Source organism: Rissa tridactyla, chromosome 7 (assembly GCF_028500815.1).
Source record: "Rissa tridactyla isolate bRisTri1 chromosome 7, bRisTri1.patW.cur.20221130, whole genome shotgun sequence".
Classification (NCBI taxonomy): Eukaryota; Metazoa; Chordata; class Aves; order Charadriiformes; family Laridae; genus Rissa; species Rissa tridactyla.
In genome coordinates, this window is record NC_071472.1 from 18,341,315 (window position 1) to 18,359,273 (window position 17,959).

General features: G+C 67.5%; 1 protein-coding gene across 1 annotated transcript in view; it reads left to right on the forward strand.

Moving 5' to 3' along the window:
• SPEG (striated muscle enriched protein kinase) overlaps positions 1-17,959 on the forward strand; it is a 40,195-nt gene that overhangs the window by 11,498 nt on the left and 10,738 nt on the right. The window contains 17 exon segments of the mRNA XM_054209685.1: positions 2,529-2,618; positions 2,981-3,362; positions 4,491-6,022; positions 7,044-7,187; positions 7,892-8,074; positions 9,853-10,064; positions 10,342-10,430; positions 10,632-10,813; positions 12,941-13,201; positions 14,482-14,640; positions 14,796-14,985; positions 15,132-15,361; positions 15,541-15,660; positions 16,079-16,183; positions 16,295-16,501; positions 16,629-16,752; positions 17,171-17,343. Coding sequence (XP_054065660.1) covers positions 2,529-2,618; positions 2,981-3,362; positions 4,491-6,022; positions 7,044-7,187; positions 7,892-8,074; positions 9,853-10,064; positions 10,342-10,430; positions 10,632-10,813; positions 12,941-13,201; positions 14,482-14,640; positions 14,796-14,985; positions 15,132-15,361; positions 15,541-15,660; positions 16,079-16,183; positions 16,295-16,501; positions 16,629-16,752; positions 17,171-17,343 — 4,383 coding nt within the window.

Genomic DNA, 17,959 nt, shown 5'->3' on the forward strand with positions numbered 1-17,959 from the left:
GTCACCCCTGGAACAGGCAGTGGCACAGGGATGGGGTGCAATGTCACCCCCAGGCACAGACAGCGGCACAGGGCTGGGGTGCGCAGTGCCATCACCAAGGGGGGTGTGGGGGTGTGTGTGCACGCACACGTGTGCACACAAGCGCGTGCGAGTGTGTGCGTGCACGGCTGGGCATGTGCTACACGTGTCCACCTACAGCCGCCCACAGCCGCGAGCGCGGGGGTGTGTGCCCGGGGGTGTGTGCCTGCAGGTACCCCGTGGGTGTGTGCCTGCGGGTACCCCGTGGGCGCGCAGCCGGGGGTGAGTGTCTGCGTGTGCGTGCGAGCGGTGCCGGGTCTGCCCTGCCAGCAGGAGGGTGTGAGCGGCACCACGTGTGCTCTGCGTGTGCGTGTGTGTGCGAGCGGTTGTGGGTGTGAGCGGTGCCGCATGTGCTCTGTGTGTGTGTGTGTGTGTGTGTGTGTGTACGCGTGTGTGTGTGCGAGCAGTTGCGGGTGTGAGCGGTGCCGCGTGTTCTCTGTGTGTGTGTATGTGTGCGTGTGTGCGAGCGGTTGTGGGTGTGAGCGGTGCCGCGTGTGCCGCGATGGGCCGTGTGCGTGTTGTGGGTGCGGCTGTGCCGTGCCAGCACTGTGTGTGCCTGTGTACGTGAGCAGGCGTGTGGCACCGTGCCGTGGGTAACGCTCTCTTCTCTTTTCCTTTGCAGAAGACCGGCCACTCGCGGCGCTTCGGGCGCTTCACGCATGGTGCGTTGAGTTACCAGGACCTGGCTCTCCCCACCCCCTGGAGCATGCCGGGACGGGGTCCAGCCCCACCACTGTGCCAGGAGTGGGGGGCAGCGAGCAGAGGCTGGGCAGGGCTGGGCTGCAGCTCGACAGCCCCAAAACAGGGTCCCAGTCAGTTGGGGGCTCCCGTTGTCCCCTGCAAGGCTGGGCTGCTCCTGGCCCCGCAGCTGCGGTTTCTCGGGGGCTGCCAGGCTGTCATGGCCAGGCTGTGGAGCCCGGTGTGGTGGCAGTGCACAGGGCAGCTGGCGCTGTACCATGGTGCGGAGGGGCAGCTCAAGGTGGCGGGGAGCAGTGTGGTCCGCCACCATATCATGGCACTCAGTGGAGGGGAGCAGTGGTGGGACAGGGGACGCGTCCCTTGCGGCAGTTCTGGCAGCTTGTGAGGGCCCAGGCGGTGGCAGGGGGGAAAGGCTGGCTCTCCCTGGCTGGACGACGTCGGTTTTCCTGGGACAGGACGTTAGGGTGGTGCTGATCTGGCCTGGCCGCATCCCGCCTGTGGGGAGGCTCTCGCTGATGCCTTACCCTGAGCATCGCTGCTTTATCAACTAGGGCCATGCTGTGGGGCACGGCCGTACCCTGCAGCAGTTGCCACTGGTGGGGTAGGGGATGCACAGAGGGTGGGTGCTTGCACATGGACACACATGTCCGTGTGCCCCAGCACCCCCAGGAGCGCCCAGCTGGGGCACTGGCCGGGGGGGTCCAGCCCCAAGCTGTGGTGCCCTGGGGAGCGCAGGGATGTGCAGATGCTGCGGCGGTGAGGCCACCCCACGGGGCAGCTCCCGCAGCTCCGGGGGCAGGAGGCAGGTGTCCTGCCGGGCGGGATGTGGCGTGGCATGGGAAGGGGATGGTGCCGAGCACTGCGCAGGGGTGACGGTCTGTGCACGAGGAGGGTCTGCGCAGTGAACGTGGGTGCAGAGCAGCGTGCGGTGAACGTGGGTGCAGACTGGAGATGTGGTGGGGAAGTCTGGGGGAAACAGGCCTGTTTCCACACCCTGTGGGCACCTGGCCCCTGCCAGGGGGCTGGGCAGGACATGGGGTGTCCTCATGGGGTCCTGAGATGGGCAAAAGCCCAGTCCTGGCCCCATGCCTGGACCCTGTGCCAGGCTCTCCGAGCCGGCACGGCACATCCAGGTGCTGGCCCCAGCAGGTCCCTGCCTCATGACAGTGCGGGGAGACGCTGGGTACAAGGTCCCTCCCTGCTGCCCCCCGCGTCTCCGCAGGCCGGGCCGATAACCGGGTGTTGATGTCTCTCTCTCTCTTGCTGCCCCTATGGAAGCGAAGTTTTCCGCTCCTGCAGGAAACAAAGCTACGGTAGGAAGACCCCTGCCCGATGCCAGCCCCGACCCCAGAGTGGGCCCTGTGCCCCAGCCTGCCACCCTGCCCCATTGCCACCGCTGTCCCCCTGCCCTTCCTCCTCATCCTCACGCTGCCTCCACCAGCTGCATTCCCACCACCGTTTTTCTTCCTCCCATAACCTAACGCTGCTCCTGCCTGCTTTGCCTGCCCTCCCCTGCCTGCCCTTGCCCTGCTGGAGTTTCCCGCCCCTGGTCCTGCCTTTCCCTGCTGGCAGCTTGTCCCTGCAGGTCACAGTCATGCCCCCTGCCCTGGCGTTGCCTCCTCCTGGAGCTGCCCAGGCATCACGCTCCTGCCCCTGGAGCCAGTGGGTCTGCAAGGGGCAGTGCCAGCCTGGCCTGCTGTCCCCGTGTCCCCTCACCCCCTGCTCTTCCCCCCTCCCCCCCACCTCCCCAGACTCGGAGACGGGCGAGGATGAGCCCAGCGACCCCCAGGTGACACAGCGCAGCGAGCTCCAGGATGAGACGGCCTTCAGCACCCCCACGGGTGAGCAGGGGGCACCCGGCCAGCACCGAGCCCCAGCACCAGCTGATGGGCATGGCCACTCCACAGGGGCTGTGCTGGCCCAGCTTTGGGGGTCTATGTGGGGGTGGGAGCAGTGGTCCACCCATGCAAAGGGGAGAGGGCTTAGGGCAGCACCAGCTGATGGGCATGGCCACCTCACGAGGGCTGTGCTGGCCCAGCTTTGGGGGTCTCCATGGAGGGGGGAGCTGTGGTCCACCCATGCAAAGGGGAGAGAGCTTGGGGCAGCCTGCTTGGGACACCGTGGGATACCCCAGCCCTCTCCGAGCAGGGTGCTGGGCTCATCCCTGCAGGCACCCGGTGCCAGCTCACCCCTCTCCTTCCAGGTGGGTCCGATACCCTCGTGGACGCCTCCATGAACACGACGCCAACCTCGGTGCTGGCCCTGTCGCAGGCGGAGGAGCGCTCCAGCTGGTCGGGCAGCCAGCAGACCGTGGTGGAGAAGGAGACGGATGCCAGCCTCCCCGCACGGGGACCCTACCTCCGCCCCGCTGCCTGGCAGCAGCCGCAGGGAACCCCAAGGCAAGCAAACGCGCCGGCCCCACGCGGCGCCGAGGTCCGGCACCTGGGTGTGGAGCCGCTGGTGCGGGCATCACGGGCTAATCTGGTGGGCACAAGCTGGGGGTCGGAGGATAGCCTTTCGGTGGCCAGCGACCCGTACGGCAGCGCCTTCAGCCTGTACCGAGGACGGGCGCTCTCGCTCCACGTGTAAGTAGCCAGGGGAAGCGCGCGGAGGGGACATCGCGCTGGGGCCATCTCCTTCCAACCCCCACAGCCATCTCCTCCCCTCCGCCTGGGCTTTCTTTGCCTTCGCCATGCCTGGATGAGGAACGGGGGCTCTGAGCAGTAGGCAGCCAGTTCCCGGTGAGGAGGTGGGACCAATTTGGGCCAGGGGAGAGTACAGGTCCTTGGGTGAGGTGGGGGGACGTGGAGTGAGGTTCCTTTCTGCTGTGGCCACGTTGGGGCTGGGGGTAACCCCTGCGCTGCTGCATGAGCTGCAGCATCCCAGCCACAGGCAGTGCCATGCGTGTCCCCACATCCTGCCCAGCCGTGGGGGCTCTGCGCAGCCCACGGTGTGGGGACCTGGGGTTGCACGGCAGCCTGGGACACCTGCTGGCAAGGCTCTACCCCCTGCAGTCCCCACCACACAGGGGTGGCAGCAGGGGCCAGGGAAGTGCTGCCTCCCCAGGACCTGCTGACGTGCTCAGAGTCCCCGTTCCTCCCCGCTGCCTTCAGTGCCCATCCCCTCAGGCCTGCTCCTTCGACCTCCATCCCGCCCCTTTTTTTGTTCGAGGCTGCTTGTTCCACCAGAACCTCATCTCCATCTTATGATTTCTGCACCACGATCGCTGAGACCCCCCTGGGGGCAAGTGGGACGGGGGGACATGCCCACGGCAGCATGTGCACAGGGGGATGGCTTGTAGCCTTGGGGATCCCCTCTGCCTTGTGGAAGAGCTGCACCAGCACAGCAGGACACCCCGGCAATCTGGGGCACCCCCTGCCCGCCGGTCCTGTCGGCATGGTGGCCCCGGGGAGGGGACTCACTGGGTATCCCAGTATCACCCCACCGTCCCACGTGGGTGGCCCTGGGCAAGGGGATACCACTGTGTCACAGCAGCCCAGGACTCTCGCCCAACCCAGACAGCTCCTGGTGGTCTTGGGGTGGCCAGATTCACTCGCCGGGGCCTCTTGAGACTCCCCAGTCCCCGGGTTGTCCTAGCCACCTGCCCGCCTTGTTGTGCCCCACTGGGCACTGTGTTGTGGGCTGGGAGCAGGGATGCAGCCAGGAGGCGAGGGCGGGCTCTGAATTGCGCTCCTCTGTCTCTCCCCTTGCAGCAGCATCCCCCAAGGGGGCTACCGGAGAGATGAACCCCACAGTGGCCCCGTCTCTCCAAAGCCTGGTGCCGAGCCCCCGAGGTCCCCCGCTGCCCTGCCGCTGACTGCCAAGCCGCCCATCATCCGCTCGCCATCTCCCCGTGCTGGCCAGTGCCTGCTGCCGCCTGCTGGTGCCACGTCCCAGCCTGCCGCCCGTGGCTCTGGTGTCCCCTCCCTCACACCCGTGACCCCCCGCAAGAAGTCCTCAGTGCCGGCCGAGTACCAGGACACCGTCCCTGAGGAGTACGAGGAGAAGATCAAGAAGCCCAAGTCCTCAGGGTACTCACAGGGCAGCACGCAGGAGTCCCGTCCCCAAACACCCATGAGCGACGCCTCCGGACGCATCTCCGTCCGGGCATCCCCCAAGCTGGTGCGTGCCGGCTCCAAGATCTTCGAGAGGCTGCAGTACTTCGAGGAGCGGCGGAGGAGCCTGGAGCAGGCGGACAGCCCCTTCCCCGCGCACCCCTGCCTGCCCCTGCGCAAGACACGCTCCTTCGACCAGCCCGGCTCCGGCTCACGCCGTGCCGGCACGCCAGGCAGCTCCCGGGAGGACGTGCGGGAAGGCAGCCGCTGGGAGCTGGGCAGCACGGCGGCGTGCCGGCGTTTGGCCTTCCGGCAGAAAGCTGCCTCCTTCGACGAGCGGGGCAAGTTCGCCGGCCGCGTCTACGCCATCGAGCACAAGTTTGCAGAGGAGCTGACTCGCATCAAGCGGACGGTCTCCAAGCAGCAGCTGCGGCGCTCCCAGGAGCTGTGCAAAGCCGGGCTGCCCCCGGCACCCTCGCCCCCGGCAGCCAGCGAGCCCCCCGCCCCCCGCACCCCCCGCACCCCCTCCTCTCAGGGCACCGGTGGGCGCAAGGCACCGCTGCCGAAGACCTTGCCACCGGCGGAGAGCACGCACGTCATCCAGCACCTGGCACTTTCCAGCGTGGCACTGGTGGGACCCGACGGGGAGCCGGAGCCAGGGGGGCAGCGCGGGAAGAAAGTCCCAGCGCGGGGCGGCACGGTGGCCGGTCAGCCCACCGAGGCGGAGGATGCAGGCACCAGGAAGGGTCCACAGCAAGAAGGCACTGGGGAAGTGAAGAAGAAGGAGCAGTGGCCGTTGGCGCAAGCCACCCCCCAGGGACGGGCGGTCCTTTCGCAGGCGGGTCCCACCCAAGGCAGCCCATGCCCGGATGGGGGCCCCGCCGGTGGAGCCCGTGCCTCCGGGGTGGTGAATGAAGCCCTGGCCGCCCGGCTGGCCGTGCCCCACGGGCTGTACCGGCGGCCGGAGGCTCCCGCAGAGGTGCGGTTCCTGCCCTGGGCGAAGCCGGGGATGGAGCAGGAGGCTCGCCTGGAGAGGAGCTGGGCAGGGCAGCACGGCGCGGGCAGGGAGGTGGAGAGAAGGCAGACGAAAGTGTCAGAGAAGAAAGAGAGTGGCCGGACGGCTCAAGAAGGCAGGAGCACACGGAGCAAGGGGAAGGGTCGCCGAGCCAGGCCCACCTCTCCGGAGCTAGGTAGGAGCACGGTTTTCTGTCCCCCTGTGGGCACAAAGCTGGCCCAGCCAGCCCCTGAGCTGGATGGGGGACCCCCAGCCTGCCCCTGGGAGGCGCAGGGAGCCCAGGCTGTGCTGGAGAGCACGGGGGTGGGGCGGGGGGACACAGCTCTGCAGGTTGGGGATGTTGGCACCAACCAGTGCTATAAGTCAGAGCAGCCTGGGTACCAGTTTGCTGGGCCTTGAGGTCGTGACGCTTGTTGACATTTTTGTCCCTCCTGCCTGGCCCAGGGAGGACGCAGGGTGCTGACCTCTGGCACCCAGCCCAGGGCTGGTCTGTCCGCCCTGGGGCACAGGGCACCCATTGCAGCTTGTCCTGGCTGGACCGTGCTTGGTGCTCCAGGCAGGGCGTGCAGCCCAAGCATCCCCAGGGGATGCTGTGGGGGCTTGGCTGGGGAAGAGCCACCCTTCCCACCCCAGCACAGCGGGGTGAGACCAGACTGCACCCAGGCTAGGAGCTCCTTCCAGGCTCAGCTCTGACTGGAGCAGTGCCAGCCCCACGTGCCTGAGGCTCCTGGCGCAGCCCCAGGACCTTTGCCTGTGTCTGGGGCCATGGGAGGGGGGGGAGCCAGGAGGCTGATGCTGATGTGGAGGGGCAGAGTAGCCAGCGCCCCGGGGGGGGCTAGATGGAGCTCAGAGCACGAGCTGCAGTGGGCTGTACAACCCTCCTTCTTCCACCCCCCGCTGTCACCTCACCCCTTATGCTGTACAGGGATGTACAGCAGGCTGTATGCTCCCTGCCCCCTGGTCCTCTGCCTCGTTCCACTGCGGGCACTGTGCCATGGTGGCCCCTGATGTGGCCCTTTCCTCCACTGCATGGCTGAGGGACCTGCTGATGCCCCAGCGAGGGTGTGGGGCACGTGCTGGCAGGGATGGGCAGAGTGTTGTGGGCACCCTGCTCTGCCTGCACACAGCCCAGCATGGCACAGGACCTGCTCGCTCCACCCCACTGACAGCCACGGGGCCTGTCTCTCTCTGTCCAGAGTCCTCTGACGACTCCTATGTCTCAGCGGGTGAGGACCCTCTGGAAGCCCCCGTCTTTGAGATCCCCATCCAGGACATGGCAGTGGCCGTGGGGGCAGAGGTGCTGCTCAAGTGCATTGTCACAGCCAACCCCCAGCCAGAAGGTGAGCAACCGTGGGGCTCGGGGGCTGGGGGATGCGAGCGTGGCAGGGGGGCTCTCTGCGTGTCCACGTCCCACCCGCTGAGCCGCCCTTGGGGACAATCCAATTGTATGGAGTGGGACACGCAGATGGGTGTCTCAGGGAGGTGATGTGCCCACCTCGGGAGCACCCCTTTCACCCTGCCTTCCCCCAGGCAGGAGTGATGAGCTCGGGCACGGTGTGGAGGGCAGGGTGCAGGCAGGGGGTCTGCTGTTCCCTCGCGCTGGGCTGGGCTGTTGGGGGAGTGGGAGAATGGCCTCGGAGCACTGCGCCGGCAGGGACAGGGGATGCTCTGGGCTGCTGTTGGGACAGCTCAGGTGGTTTCCCAGGGGGAGAGCCCCGGTGCCCGGCTCAGGGCTGACGGACTCCAGGCATGCCATAGCCAGGATGTGGGCAGGGGCAGCTGGGCAGCCAGGGCCGCTACCAGCCGACAGAGCCGAGCAGAAGCCAAGTGGTTTCGATTCCCTCCTCCATCCTCCACTGGAGGGCAGGAGGATGCCAGGAATCAGCCAGCGGCCAGCCCTGCTCTGTCAGGGGCCGTGGGAACCCCATGGCAAAGGGGTCCCCAGGCCAGGCAGGGGCTCGCCTGGCCTCGCCGCGACCCCGCACCGACCTCCGGGGGAGCTGGGACTCTCCTGCCCACGGGTGACCCTCGCCTCTGCCGGCAGTGTCCTGGAGGAAGGACGGGGTCCCACTGCGGAGCAGCACGACGCGGCCCATCAAGGCGGAGGGCGAGCGTCATACCCTGCTGGTCAGGAGTGCCCGGGTAGCCGACGCTGGCCTCTACACCGTCACTGCGGCCAACGAGGTGGGGGCGACCTGCTGCAGTGCCATCCTCAGCGTGCGGCCCGGTGAGTGCCGGCGGCCGGGCGGTGGGAGCGCGGCCGGCGGTGGGAGGGCCGGCGCGGCGGCAGGCTGGCTGCCAGCTCGGCCGCTGCTGTCACTGGGAAGAAACCGGCTTCCTTACCCTACAAGGCTCTGTCTGAACAAAAGCAGCTGACGTGCTCCCGGCAAGCACGGAGGGATCCTGCTGTGGAGGCGGGGGGGAAGCGGGGTCAGGCTGTGAGCATCCCCCGGCACCCGGCGAGGAGCCCAGCCTCCCCACTAGCCGTGGGGTTACCCCAGGCCTGCCCTCCAACCCGCAAATTATGGGGATACCCCTGCTTCCAACCCCGCAAATTATGGGGATACCCCTGCCTCCTGCCTGCAAACCATGGGGATACCCCTGCCTGCCCTCCAATTTGCAAACCGTGGGGGTAGCCCTGCCCTCCAACCTGCTAGCCATGGGGATAACCCTGCCCCACAAGCTGGGGGGACACTCAGCCTGCCCACCAAGCAGCTAGCCGGGGGGCGCCCAGCCCACCCTCCACCCCACTAGCTGCGGGGGTACCCAGCCCACCCTCCACCCCGCTAGCTGGGGGCTATCCAGCCCGCCGCAGCCCCAATGTGCTTCCCATCCTGTGAGCGCCCCTGGGGAGCGTGCAGGGGCCCAGAGCTGCCCTGGGGGCTGGAAGCACCCAAAAAAACACCCGCTGCGTGGTGCACCCCGGGGCAGCAGCTTCCGGGCAGGGGCCAGCCGGGGCCACAGCGGCTGGGGGCCGGGCAGGGGCCCGGCAGCCCCCGGCCCCGCGGCGGGCCCTCCCCCGCGCCGCTGGCCCAGCCCCGGGGGCCGGGCGGCGCCGGGGCGGGGAGGGCTCAGCGGGCCGGCGGCTCTGCGGGCTGGATGCGCGCCCGACACCGCCGCACCGGCCCCGGCAGCGGCAGCGGCGGCTCGGCGGTGCGGCCCGGCCCGGTTCGGCTCCGGGCGGGGGGGCTGCCGGGGCCGCGCCCCCCGGTGAGTGCGGGGGGCGGCGGGGGGATGAAGGAGGGAGGGCGGGCGGGGGGATGAAGGAGGGAGGCTCCCCACCACCACCACCCCCGCCCCGGTTCTCCGGCGCGGGGCTGCCCGAGGGCATCGCGGGGGCGCGGGGGGGCACAGCCCTCGTCCTGCACCGGGCAGCCCGCCCGCCTCCCCCCGGTAAGGGGGGGGGGGGGGGGGGGGGCGGAGGGGGGGAAGGTGAGGGCGCTCCGGCAGCCGGGCTGGAGGGGGGCCAGCACCCCCTGCGCGGTGTCCGGGCAGGCGGGCCGCTGGCTGCTCCCCACCCCGCACCACCCGCCCCCGGCCCCCGCACCCATCCCGCGCCCCGCGGGTCCCCCGTCCCATTCCCATCCCGGGTGGGCTCCCCACGCAGGCCCCCCCACGGGGAGCGGGCGGGCGGGCTGCTGGGGGAGCGCAGCTGCCAATGTCACCTTCAGCCCTCGCCGGCTCGGGGTAGGGACAGCCATCCCGGGAATCCGGGCGGCTTAAGGATGGGAGCGCGGGCTGCTGCGTAAGAGCCACTTGAGCCCTGCTGTCGCCTTGCGGGATATCGCGTCCCCTTATCGTCCCGTGGAGTGCTTCTCCCTCCCTCCCTCCCTCCCCCTGCGCGGCCCCGCACCCCTTCGCTGCTGGCTGCGGCCGAGCCGGGATGTGCCGTGGGATGGATGTCCCCGGGCACCCCCGGGGTCCAGGGTGGTGGGGAGGGGTGCCCTGACACACCTGCCTGGCTCTGGCTGCTGCCAGCTCCTTATCCCGCCTCTCCTGTGCTAGCCCCCGCCGTGGAGAGGCATGCGAACTTGGCACCCCCCCTCGGGCAGGCCAGCCCCATCACCTCGGACGAAGAGTACCTGAGCCCCCTGGAAGAGTTCCCCGAGTCCGGCACCCCCCAGCACCGACCAGCCATGAAGCTGCAGCCTAGAGCCGAGCATGGGGCTGCCCATGGGTCCCCAGAGAGCACCTTTAAGGCTGCACCCACCTTTGAGGTGAGCTGACAACCCCTCTGGGACCTGGCAGAGGGGGAGCAGTGCCCTGTGACCGCAGCCCTGTGGTCCCTGGTGCCAGGAGGTACCAGGTCAGGCCTTCCTACCTCCTGAAATGGGGTGCACCAGGCGCCCTGGACAGCCTGCGCCCCAGCAGCTCCCCTGGTGCTCCAGGACTGCCATTTTGATGGGGGACACGTGGCCCTGGGTGCAGTGGTGGGGATGCATGACCTTGGGTGCAGGTGGGTGCTCGCTGCTCTCTGACCCCTGCTTTCCCCAGGTGTCCTTGTCGGACCAGTCGGTGCTGGAGGGGCAGGATGTCAGTATGAGCGTCCGTGTCCGTGGGGAGCCCAAGCCCATCATTTATTGGTGAGTCCCAGAGCATGTTGGATCACAGCTGGGCAGGGAAGGAGGGCACAGGCATGGTGACCTCCCCATTTGGGGATGGCCAGTTGGGAGTTCTTGTCCTGAGCAGGGTTGGGGGTGGAGGAGAGAGGGTCTTTTGGGGACAGCCAGGGTGGGTGTGCAGGGCCAGTCATGACCGTGCTGCTCTGCCTGTGTCCCGAGCAGGCTGAGGAACCGGCAGCCCGTGAAGTACGGCCGCCGGCATCACACGGAGGAGGCAGAGGGGACACGAGGGCTCTTCACACTGCACATCCTGGCGGCGGAGCGCACCGACACCGGCTTCTACACCTGCAAGGCTGTCAACGAGTACGGCACCAAGCAGTGCGAGGCCAAGCTGGAGGTCAGAGGTAAAGCTCCCTGAGTGCGTCCCCCTCGGCCCCAAGGGGCCAGCTGGCTCCTGCATGAGCTGTGTGGGGAAGGGGCCACTGCAGACCCCTCTTTGCAGTGCTGCGGAAGAAGGGGATGAGCCAGCCTGCCCTTCTCTGCTGCAGCGCAGGCGGGCACAAGCCGGGAGAAGGAAAGTGGAGCTGCGTGCCTGGGGCTGCCCGCACAGGCTGGCCCTGCAGCAGAAGGCAGGCTGCCCTGCTGCCCCATCCAGATGTGCGGCCCCACGGCCCTGGGTCCCACCACGCAGCTGTGCCAGGGTCCCTGCCGGCCTGACCCAGAGCTTGCTGCTCCCGCAGCCCAGCTTCGCCCCACATCCCCCCATGTACCCGCTGCTGAGGCCGGGTGCTGCCCCTGGCTGTGCAGGGAAGGCTTTTGCCCTTGGTGGCCCTGCAGGGGACATGACCCTGCGTGCCGACAGCTCCCTTCCTGCCCCAGGCAGTCTGCAAGCTGCTGTGCCAGGCACAGAGCGGCTTGGAGAGGTTCCCCCCTGCCCATTTCCAGCAACAGCCTGTGTGCATGGGACTGGACTGTCCAGTTCCCTTCCCTTGCCGCCCCTCCCCAGCCCAGCTGTGGTCCTCCTAGGACCCCAATATATGTGTGCAAATTGGGGGGCGGGCAGGGGGCGCTCGGGACTGATAGCCAGGCTCTGCCTGGTGTCCCCCAAGGCCAGGAAAGGAGCCTGCGGGGACGAGTGATGCTGCCTCCCTCCTCTTGCCCTTTGCTGTGTGTGCCCTGCTCCCCCCAGCCCTCCCCGCTGACGGCTGCCTGAGCCCCCCAGGCTGCGTCCATCCCACCCCGGCCTTGGCTGCACTGCTTCTACCCTGCCGGGACCCCGCTCCCAGCCTCCGGCAACGCGCGGCGGCACGGGGGGTGGGAGCAGGAGCCAGCCCAGTGCCCCATGGCTGGCAGGAGCCGGGCTGTGGGGGCGACAGCCCAAGCCCCGTCCCCTTTTGGGGGGCTTGGCGGGTGGCTCCATGCCTTGGCCTGCGCTCGCACCCCTCGTACCGGCGCTGGCGTGTGCCTGCGTGCGTTGCCGGCCCCGTCGCTGCTGCACTAACCCTTCCGCTTGCTGACTGCGGTTTTTGTCTGTACGCAGGGGGAGTACGATAAGGGGGTGCATCTCTCAGAGCCGCGGCCGCGGGGCTCTTAGTTGGACACCTCTTAGGCAGTGGACCTCACCTTGTGTTATTACCTTCTGCTCCATCCGCCGCCTCGTCCTGGACGCACCGCGGGGACACGCGGGCCCTCGACTGCGGGCAGGGGCTCGCTGGATGGCCGGGGGAGGCGTAACCGAGGCAGGGTGGGGGGAGCGGTGGGGGAGTGCCAGGCACCCCCTCAGCTGGGCCAGGGCGGCCGTACGATGCTGTCTTGTCTCTTGCTCCGTCCGTTTGTCCCTGTCTGCGTGTCCTGCCTCTCCTCACCGCCCAGGGAAGGGGAGCAGGGAGCTGAGCCCACGGTTGCCGCCGTGCTGGCTGGGGCTGTAGGGAAGGGGCTGTGGCGTGGTGGCAGCTCTGCAATGGTCACCTCAGAGTGTGGGGGACAGGAGACCCTGGGGACCCCGCGGGGGAGCACCCTGCCCCAGCCGCAGCAGGGAGGGAGAGCATCGGCCCCTTTGGCTTCGTGGTGGCCACCCAGGCGCCCGCCCGGCCACCGTGAGACATCCCTCGCAGCCCCAGGGCTCGGGGTCCGCCTGGAGCACCCCCGGCTCTGGGTCTCTTCTCCCCGGGGAGGGGGCTTGGCGGGGGGGCGGGCTGCGAGGCCGTGACCCTTTTTTTTGTAGCTCTAATAAAATCTGTTTGGTAAAGCGCTGTGTGGTGTGTTCCTGGCACGGACACTTCCCCTCACCCCCGGCCCCCTCCCTGGCTCAGCTCTGCTTTCCACATCTCGCCCCCCCTGCCCTCCTCCTCCCACCCTTCCCCGCTGCACCCCCTGCCCGCCGCACCGGGCCCCCTCCCTGCATGCCCCCCTGCACTGCCCCGCACGTTCCCCTCCATCCCCGCCACCTCTCATGGTTGCTTTTCAGTTGCTGAGACGCGTCTCTCTCTCTCTCTCTCTCTCTTTCTTTCTCTTCCCCAATTCCCGGGCAGCTCGCCCCGAGTGCCAGTCCCTGGCCATCGTGGTTCCCCTGCAGGACGTGGTGGTCGGGGCGGGGGAGCTGGCACTCTTTGAGTGCCTGGTGGCTGGCCCGCCAGACATGGACGTGGACTGGTTGTCCCGGGGCCGGCTGCTCCAGCCCGCCCTGCTCAAATGCAAGATGCATTTTGACGGGCGCAAGTGCAAGCTGCTGCTCACCTCCGTGCACGAGGACGACAGCGGGATCTACACCTGCAAGCTCAGCACTGCCAAAGGTAAGCGGCTGGGCGGTCACCCAGCTCCTCGGGGCGGGGGTGGGGGTCTCGCTCGGGGCTTGGCCCTAAGTGGGTGCTGGGGGTGGACAGCCCCCTCCCCCCCCAACCCCAAATTTGGGGCTCTGGTCCCCATAGGATGTAGCTGTGAGTGCTGGAGGTGGGCGACAGGAGGACGGGGGGGGTGGTTTCTGCCCCCAGGAGCTGGGAAAGCTGGTGTGCAACAGTTCTCGGGCTCCAGGATGCTGAGCCCTGCTGCAGCCCTGTCCCACCCCACCCAGCACCTCTGCCGGCATGCATGTGGCTCCCAGAAACGTGGGGAGATGCATTTGCACCGTGGCTGAACACAGCCCTGGAGCCCAGCTGTCCCTATCCTCTGGGATCCAGAGCCTCCGGGCACCCGGCTCCGGTACAAACCTGTCTCTGCTGGCCTGGGAGGTGACAGGGGCAATGGGCAGGGCATCAGGGCCACCCACCCTCTTCCACCAAGCCATCACTGGTGGCAGCTGAGGAAGCCCAGCAAGACCCAGCCTCTGTCCCATGGCTCTGATACCCCTCTGTGCTTGTGCCTGCTGCACATAGCCTCTGTCCCCCATGGCAGCGTGGGGACAAGGGTCCCTTTTCCATTCTCCAGCCCCCCAGCAGTAATCCAGGCTGTGGTGGGTGCAGGGGGCACTGGCATTCCCAGCACCCTGCGGCTGGTGCCTGTGCATCCCTCCATGCAGGAGGCTGTATGCCTGCGGGGATTTGAGGGCAGCAGCGGTTTTGGGTGCAGGGGGGTGAGGCTGTGATTGAGCATGGTGTCGATCCCTGCCTGGGGTGGGCAATGACACTGTGATTGCAAAAAAAGCAGTCCCTGCTGCAAACCCCCTCATCTGGAGCATCCAGCCTGCACCCATCCCCATGCTGCACCCGGGTGCTGCATGTGCTGGTGCTGCCTGCTTCAGTGTCACCACCCTGTCCCCAAGGGGCTAGGCCAGGTGTGACCCCCCCATGACATGGCATCCTTCCACCCCACCTCGCTGCTGGCATCTGTACTGCTGTGAAGGGAGGAAAGAGGCACCCCGCTGCCAGCAGAGCCCCAGCCCTGGGCACGGGGACCTTGCACACACTTCTGCCCCCCCTGCCCTGTGCAGGGACAGAGCCTGGCACCCAGCACACCTGGGCTCAGCCCCCACTGGGCGTGGGGTACGCTCGGCTACAGCCATGGTGGCTACTGGGGCTGCGTTGGGGGGTCACAGGCTGCCTCCTGCCCTGCTCACCCCTGCCCACTCTCTTTGCAGACGAGCTGACCTGCAGCGCCCGGCTGACGGTGCAGCCCTCCGTGCAGCCGCTCTTCACCCGCAAGCTGGAGGACGTGGATGTGGTGGAAGGGCGGACGGCGCATTTCAACTGCATGATCAGTGGGACTCCTCCCCCGGCGGTCACCTGGACCCATTTTGGTAACCCCCAAGCCCAGAGAGCTTGCCCAGGGCCCTGCAGGAAGACCTCTCCCCATCCCCTTGGGGGCTGCACCCAAGGGCTTGGGGCTGGGAGGCTGATGGGGCTTGGGAGGGCTGATGATGCTGATGCTGATGCTACGTGTGTCTCCACGCAGGCCAGCCAGTGCAGGAGGGGGAGAATGTGCGGATTCAGCAGGATGGGGGGCTGCACTCGCTTGTCATCGTGCACGTGGGCAGCGAGGATGAGGGGCAGTACACGGTGACTGCCAGGAATGCCCACGGCCATGTGGAGTGCTCTGCTGAGCTCTATGTGGAGGAGCCGCGGCCATCTGCTGCCTCCCAGATGTAAGACTCGGGGATCTTCAGGATCTGCATCCCCCCTGCTTCCTCCCTCCCTGACATCTGGGAGCAACAGGCTTGTGCAAAGCCTGGGGTTGGGGCTGGGCTGGGGACACTGTGCTCCTGCCATGAGCGTGTGTGGGCTCTTGCAGATCCAAGCTGGAGAAGATGCCATCCATCCCAGAGGAGCCGGAGCAGGCGGAGACGGAGACAGAGTGCTTCACCATGCCCGATTTCCTGAAGCCGCTGCACAACCTGGACGTGGTGGAGTCGAAGGAGGCCGTGCTGGAGTGCCAGGTGGCCGGGCTGCCCTACCCCTCCATCACCTGGTTCCACAACGGCTCCCGCATTGACAGCACCGATGACCGCAAGATGATGCAGTGTAGGGCTCACCACCACCCTCTCTGTCCCCTTGGGGTCCCTCTGCCCAGGGCAGAGGAAGGGGGGACACCCTGGGAGGAGGCATCACCCCCCAGGCCTTCGCGCCCCTTGAGGGAGGGAGGTGAGCTCTGTGCCGCTTGCCTGGTGTGGTCTTACCTGTATCCCCCTGTTCCCCCCCAGATAAGGATGTCCATCGCCTGGTGTTCACGTCTGTCAGCCACGTGCATGCTGGCGTCTATAAAAGCGTCATTGCCAATAAAGTGGGGAAGGCCACGTGCTACGCACACCTCTACGTCACCGGTAAGCAGCAGCGGGCATCACCAGGGATGTGCGGCCATTCGCTGCCACCCTGCCAGGCTGTGCCCCGGGGCTGGGGGTCAGCAGTCCTGTAGCGAGGTCCTAGGGTGATAGGATCCCAGGGCAGTTCATCTTTGAGGGGACTTCGGGAGGTCTCTAACCCAACCTAAAAGCGAGGTCATGTGTGCAGTTCTCACCTTGCAGGGTCAGGACCCATCCTTTGAGCCCCAGGTCCGGCATGGGACTTGCTGGGACCACCAGCCCCACAGGGGCGTCCAGGCTGAGCCCCTGCTGGGGAACCAGTGGGGGGTCGCTGACACCATCCGTCCCCTCCAGCCCATGTCTCCCGGGGCGTAAGGCAGATGACCCGAGGAGCCGTGGCAGTGGCCACACTCACACCCCTGCCCACCTCCCCATGCAGATGTGGTGCCAACCCCCCCAGACGGGCCCCCCACCGTGGCCTCGGTGACTGGCAGAGCCATCATGCTGACCTGGAACAAGCCCAAGTGGCTGGACACCGCCATAGGTGAGGTGGCTGGGGCTGGGAAGGGGGTGGGCAGGGGGTGGGCAACGGCGCGATGGGGTGCACAGGCCAGCCCGACACCAGGGGCTCCGCACTGACCGTCTCCCCCTGCAGACCCCAACTCGGTGACCTACGTGGTGCAAATGCAAGTGCTGGGCACAACGCAGTGGCTGGTGCTGGTGGCCGGTGTGCGGGACACTACCTACACGGTGCACGGGCTGACCAAGGGTGCCCAGTACCTCTTCCGTGTCATCACTGCCACCCCCAAGACCAACAGCAAGCCCTCCCCACCTGTGGGGCCCGTGCAGCTCCTGGACCGGGGTGAGAGGGGCAGTGGGGAGGGGACGGGTGATGGGGGTGGAGGGGTCTCTGTCCCCGGCGGGGTGGTAAGCTGGCCAGGGCTGGGCAACGTGGGGTCCAGAGATGGTGGTGACAATGCGTGTGGCAGGTCCCTACCTGGAAGAGGCCCCAGTCATCCTGGACAAGCCAGATGTGGTGTATGTGGTAGAGGGCCAGCCAGCCTCTATCACCATCACCATCAACCACGTGGAGGCCACCGTCACCTGGAAGAGGTAGGACATGGTGCTGTGCCTGTTGCCTGCCCCGTGCCCAACATCATCCCACGGGGTGCACAAAGAGGGGCTCCTGCACCAGCTCCCTGTGCAGCCCACCGTGCATGGGGGAGTCCTTCCCTGGGGCTGGGCTGGGCGTGCACCCAAGGGTGATGTCCAGGGCTCCGCAGACTTGCGTGGGGGGGGCTTTTTTTGTGAGGGGGGTGCTGTCTGTGGGGTGCTAAGAGTTGAGAGCCATTCAGGAGGCAGAGCTAGCAATGGGGGTGAGCTGCTTGTGGGGGCTGCAGGGTGGGAAGTGGGGCTGGGGCTGTCTGTGGGTCAGGAGGTGGCCATGGGGCTGTGGGATGGGAGCTGTCAGTGGGGCAGTGGGGCTGGGGCTGCCTGTGGGGCTGTGATGTGGCAGCTGGTGTGCCCGCAGGGGCGGGCAGGTGCTGGGGGAGCAGCAGGGCACGTGCGAGATGACGATGCCGGACGATGACCAGCACTGCCTGCGGCTGCTGCGCGTGGGCCGGGGGGCCGCGGGGCCACTGGCCTGCGAGGTGACCAACCGCCACGGCACTGCCCGCTGCACCCTCCGCCTCCGCCTCGCAGGTAGGTGCCGCCTCGCCGGGAGGCCGTGTCCCTCTGCCAGGGGGTGGCATCGCCGTACGATGCTCCAAACCCATGTACCATTAGCCATGCCACTTAGCATGGCACTGCCCCTCAGTGCTCCATACTCATATGCCATGGGGATGCTGCTCTATAGGGTGGCAATGACCCATGGGGCTGAAAACACATGAACCAGGTGTTGATATCGCTGCCCAGTGTCCTATACCCATATCTGACTTGGGTAGAAGCATCCCATGTGCCCCATGACGGTGTGCGTGGAGTGGCAGTGACCCATGGTGTCCCTCAGCCATGTGCCATGGCTGGCACTGCTGCAGGGTGTCCCATACCTGTCTATAATGGGGTGGCACCAACCCCTGGTGCCCTATAGCTGAGAGCCATAGGGGACACCTCCACAATGCCCCACAGAGGTCTCATGGGTGGCACTGCCCTACAGTACCCCACATCCACACGTAACGGGGAGATGCAACCCCACAGTGCCCTATGCCCATGTGCCACGAGTCCACTGCCCCATGGTGCCCCACACCAATGGGTGACTGCCCCATGGTGCTGCAGGCACATGTCATTGGTGGCCTGCCCCATAGTGTCCCACTCCTGTGTG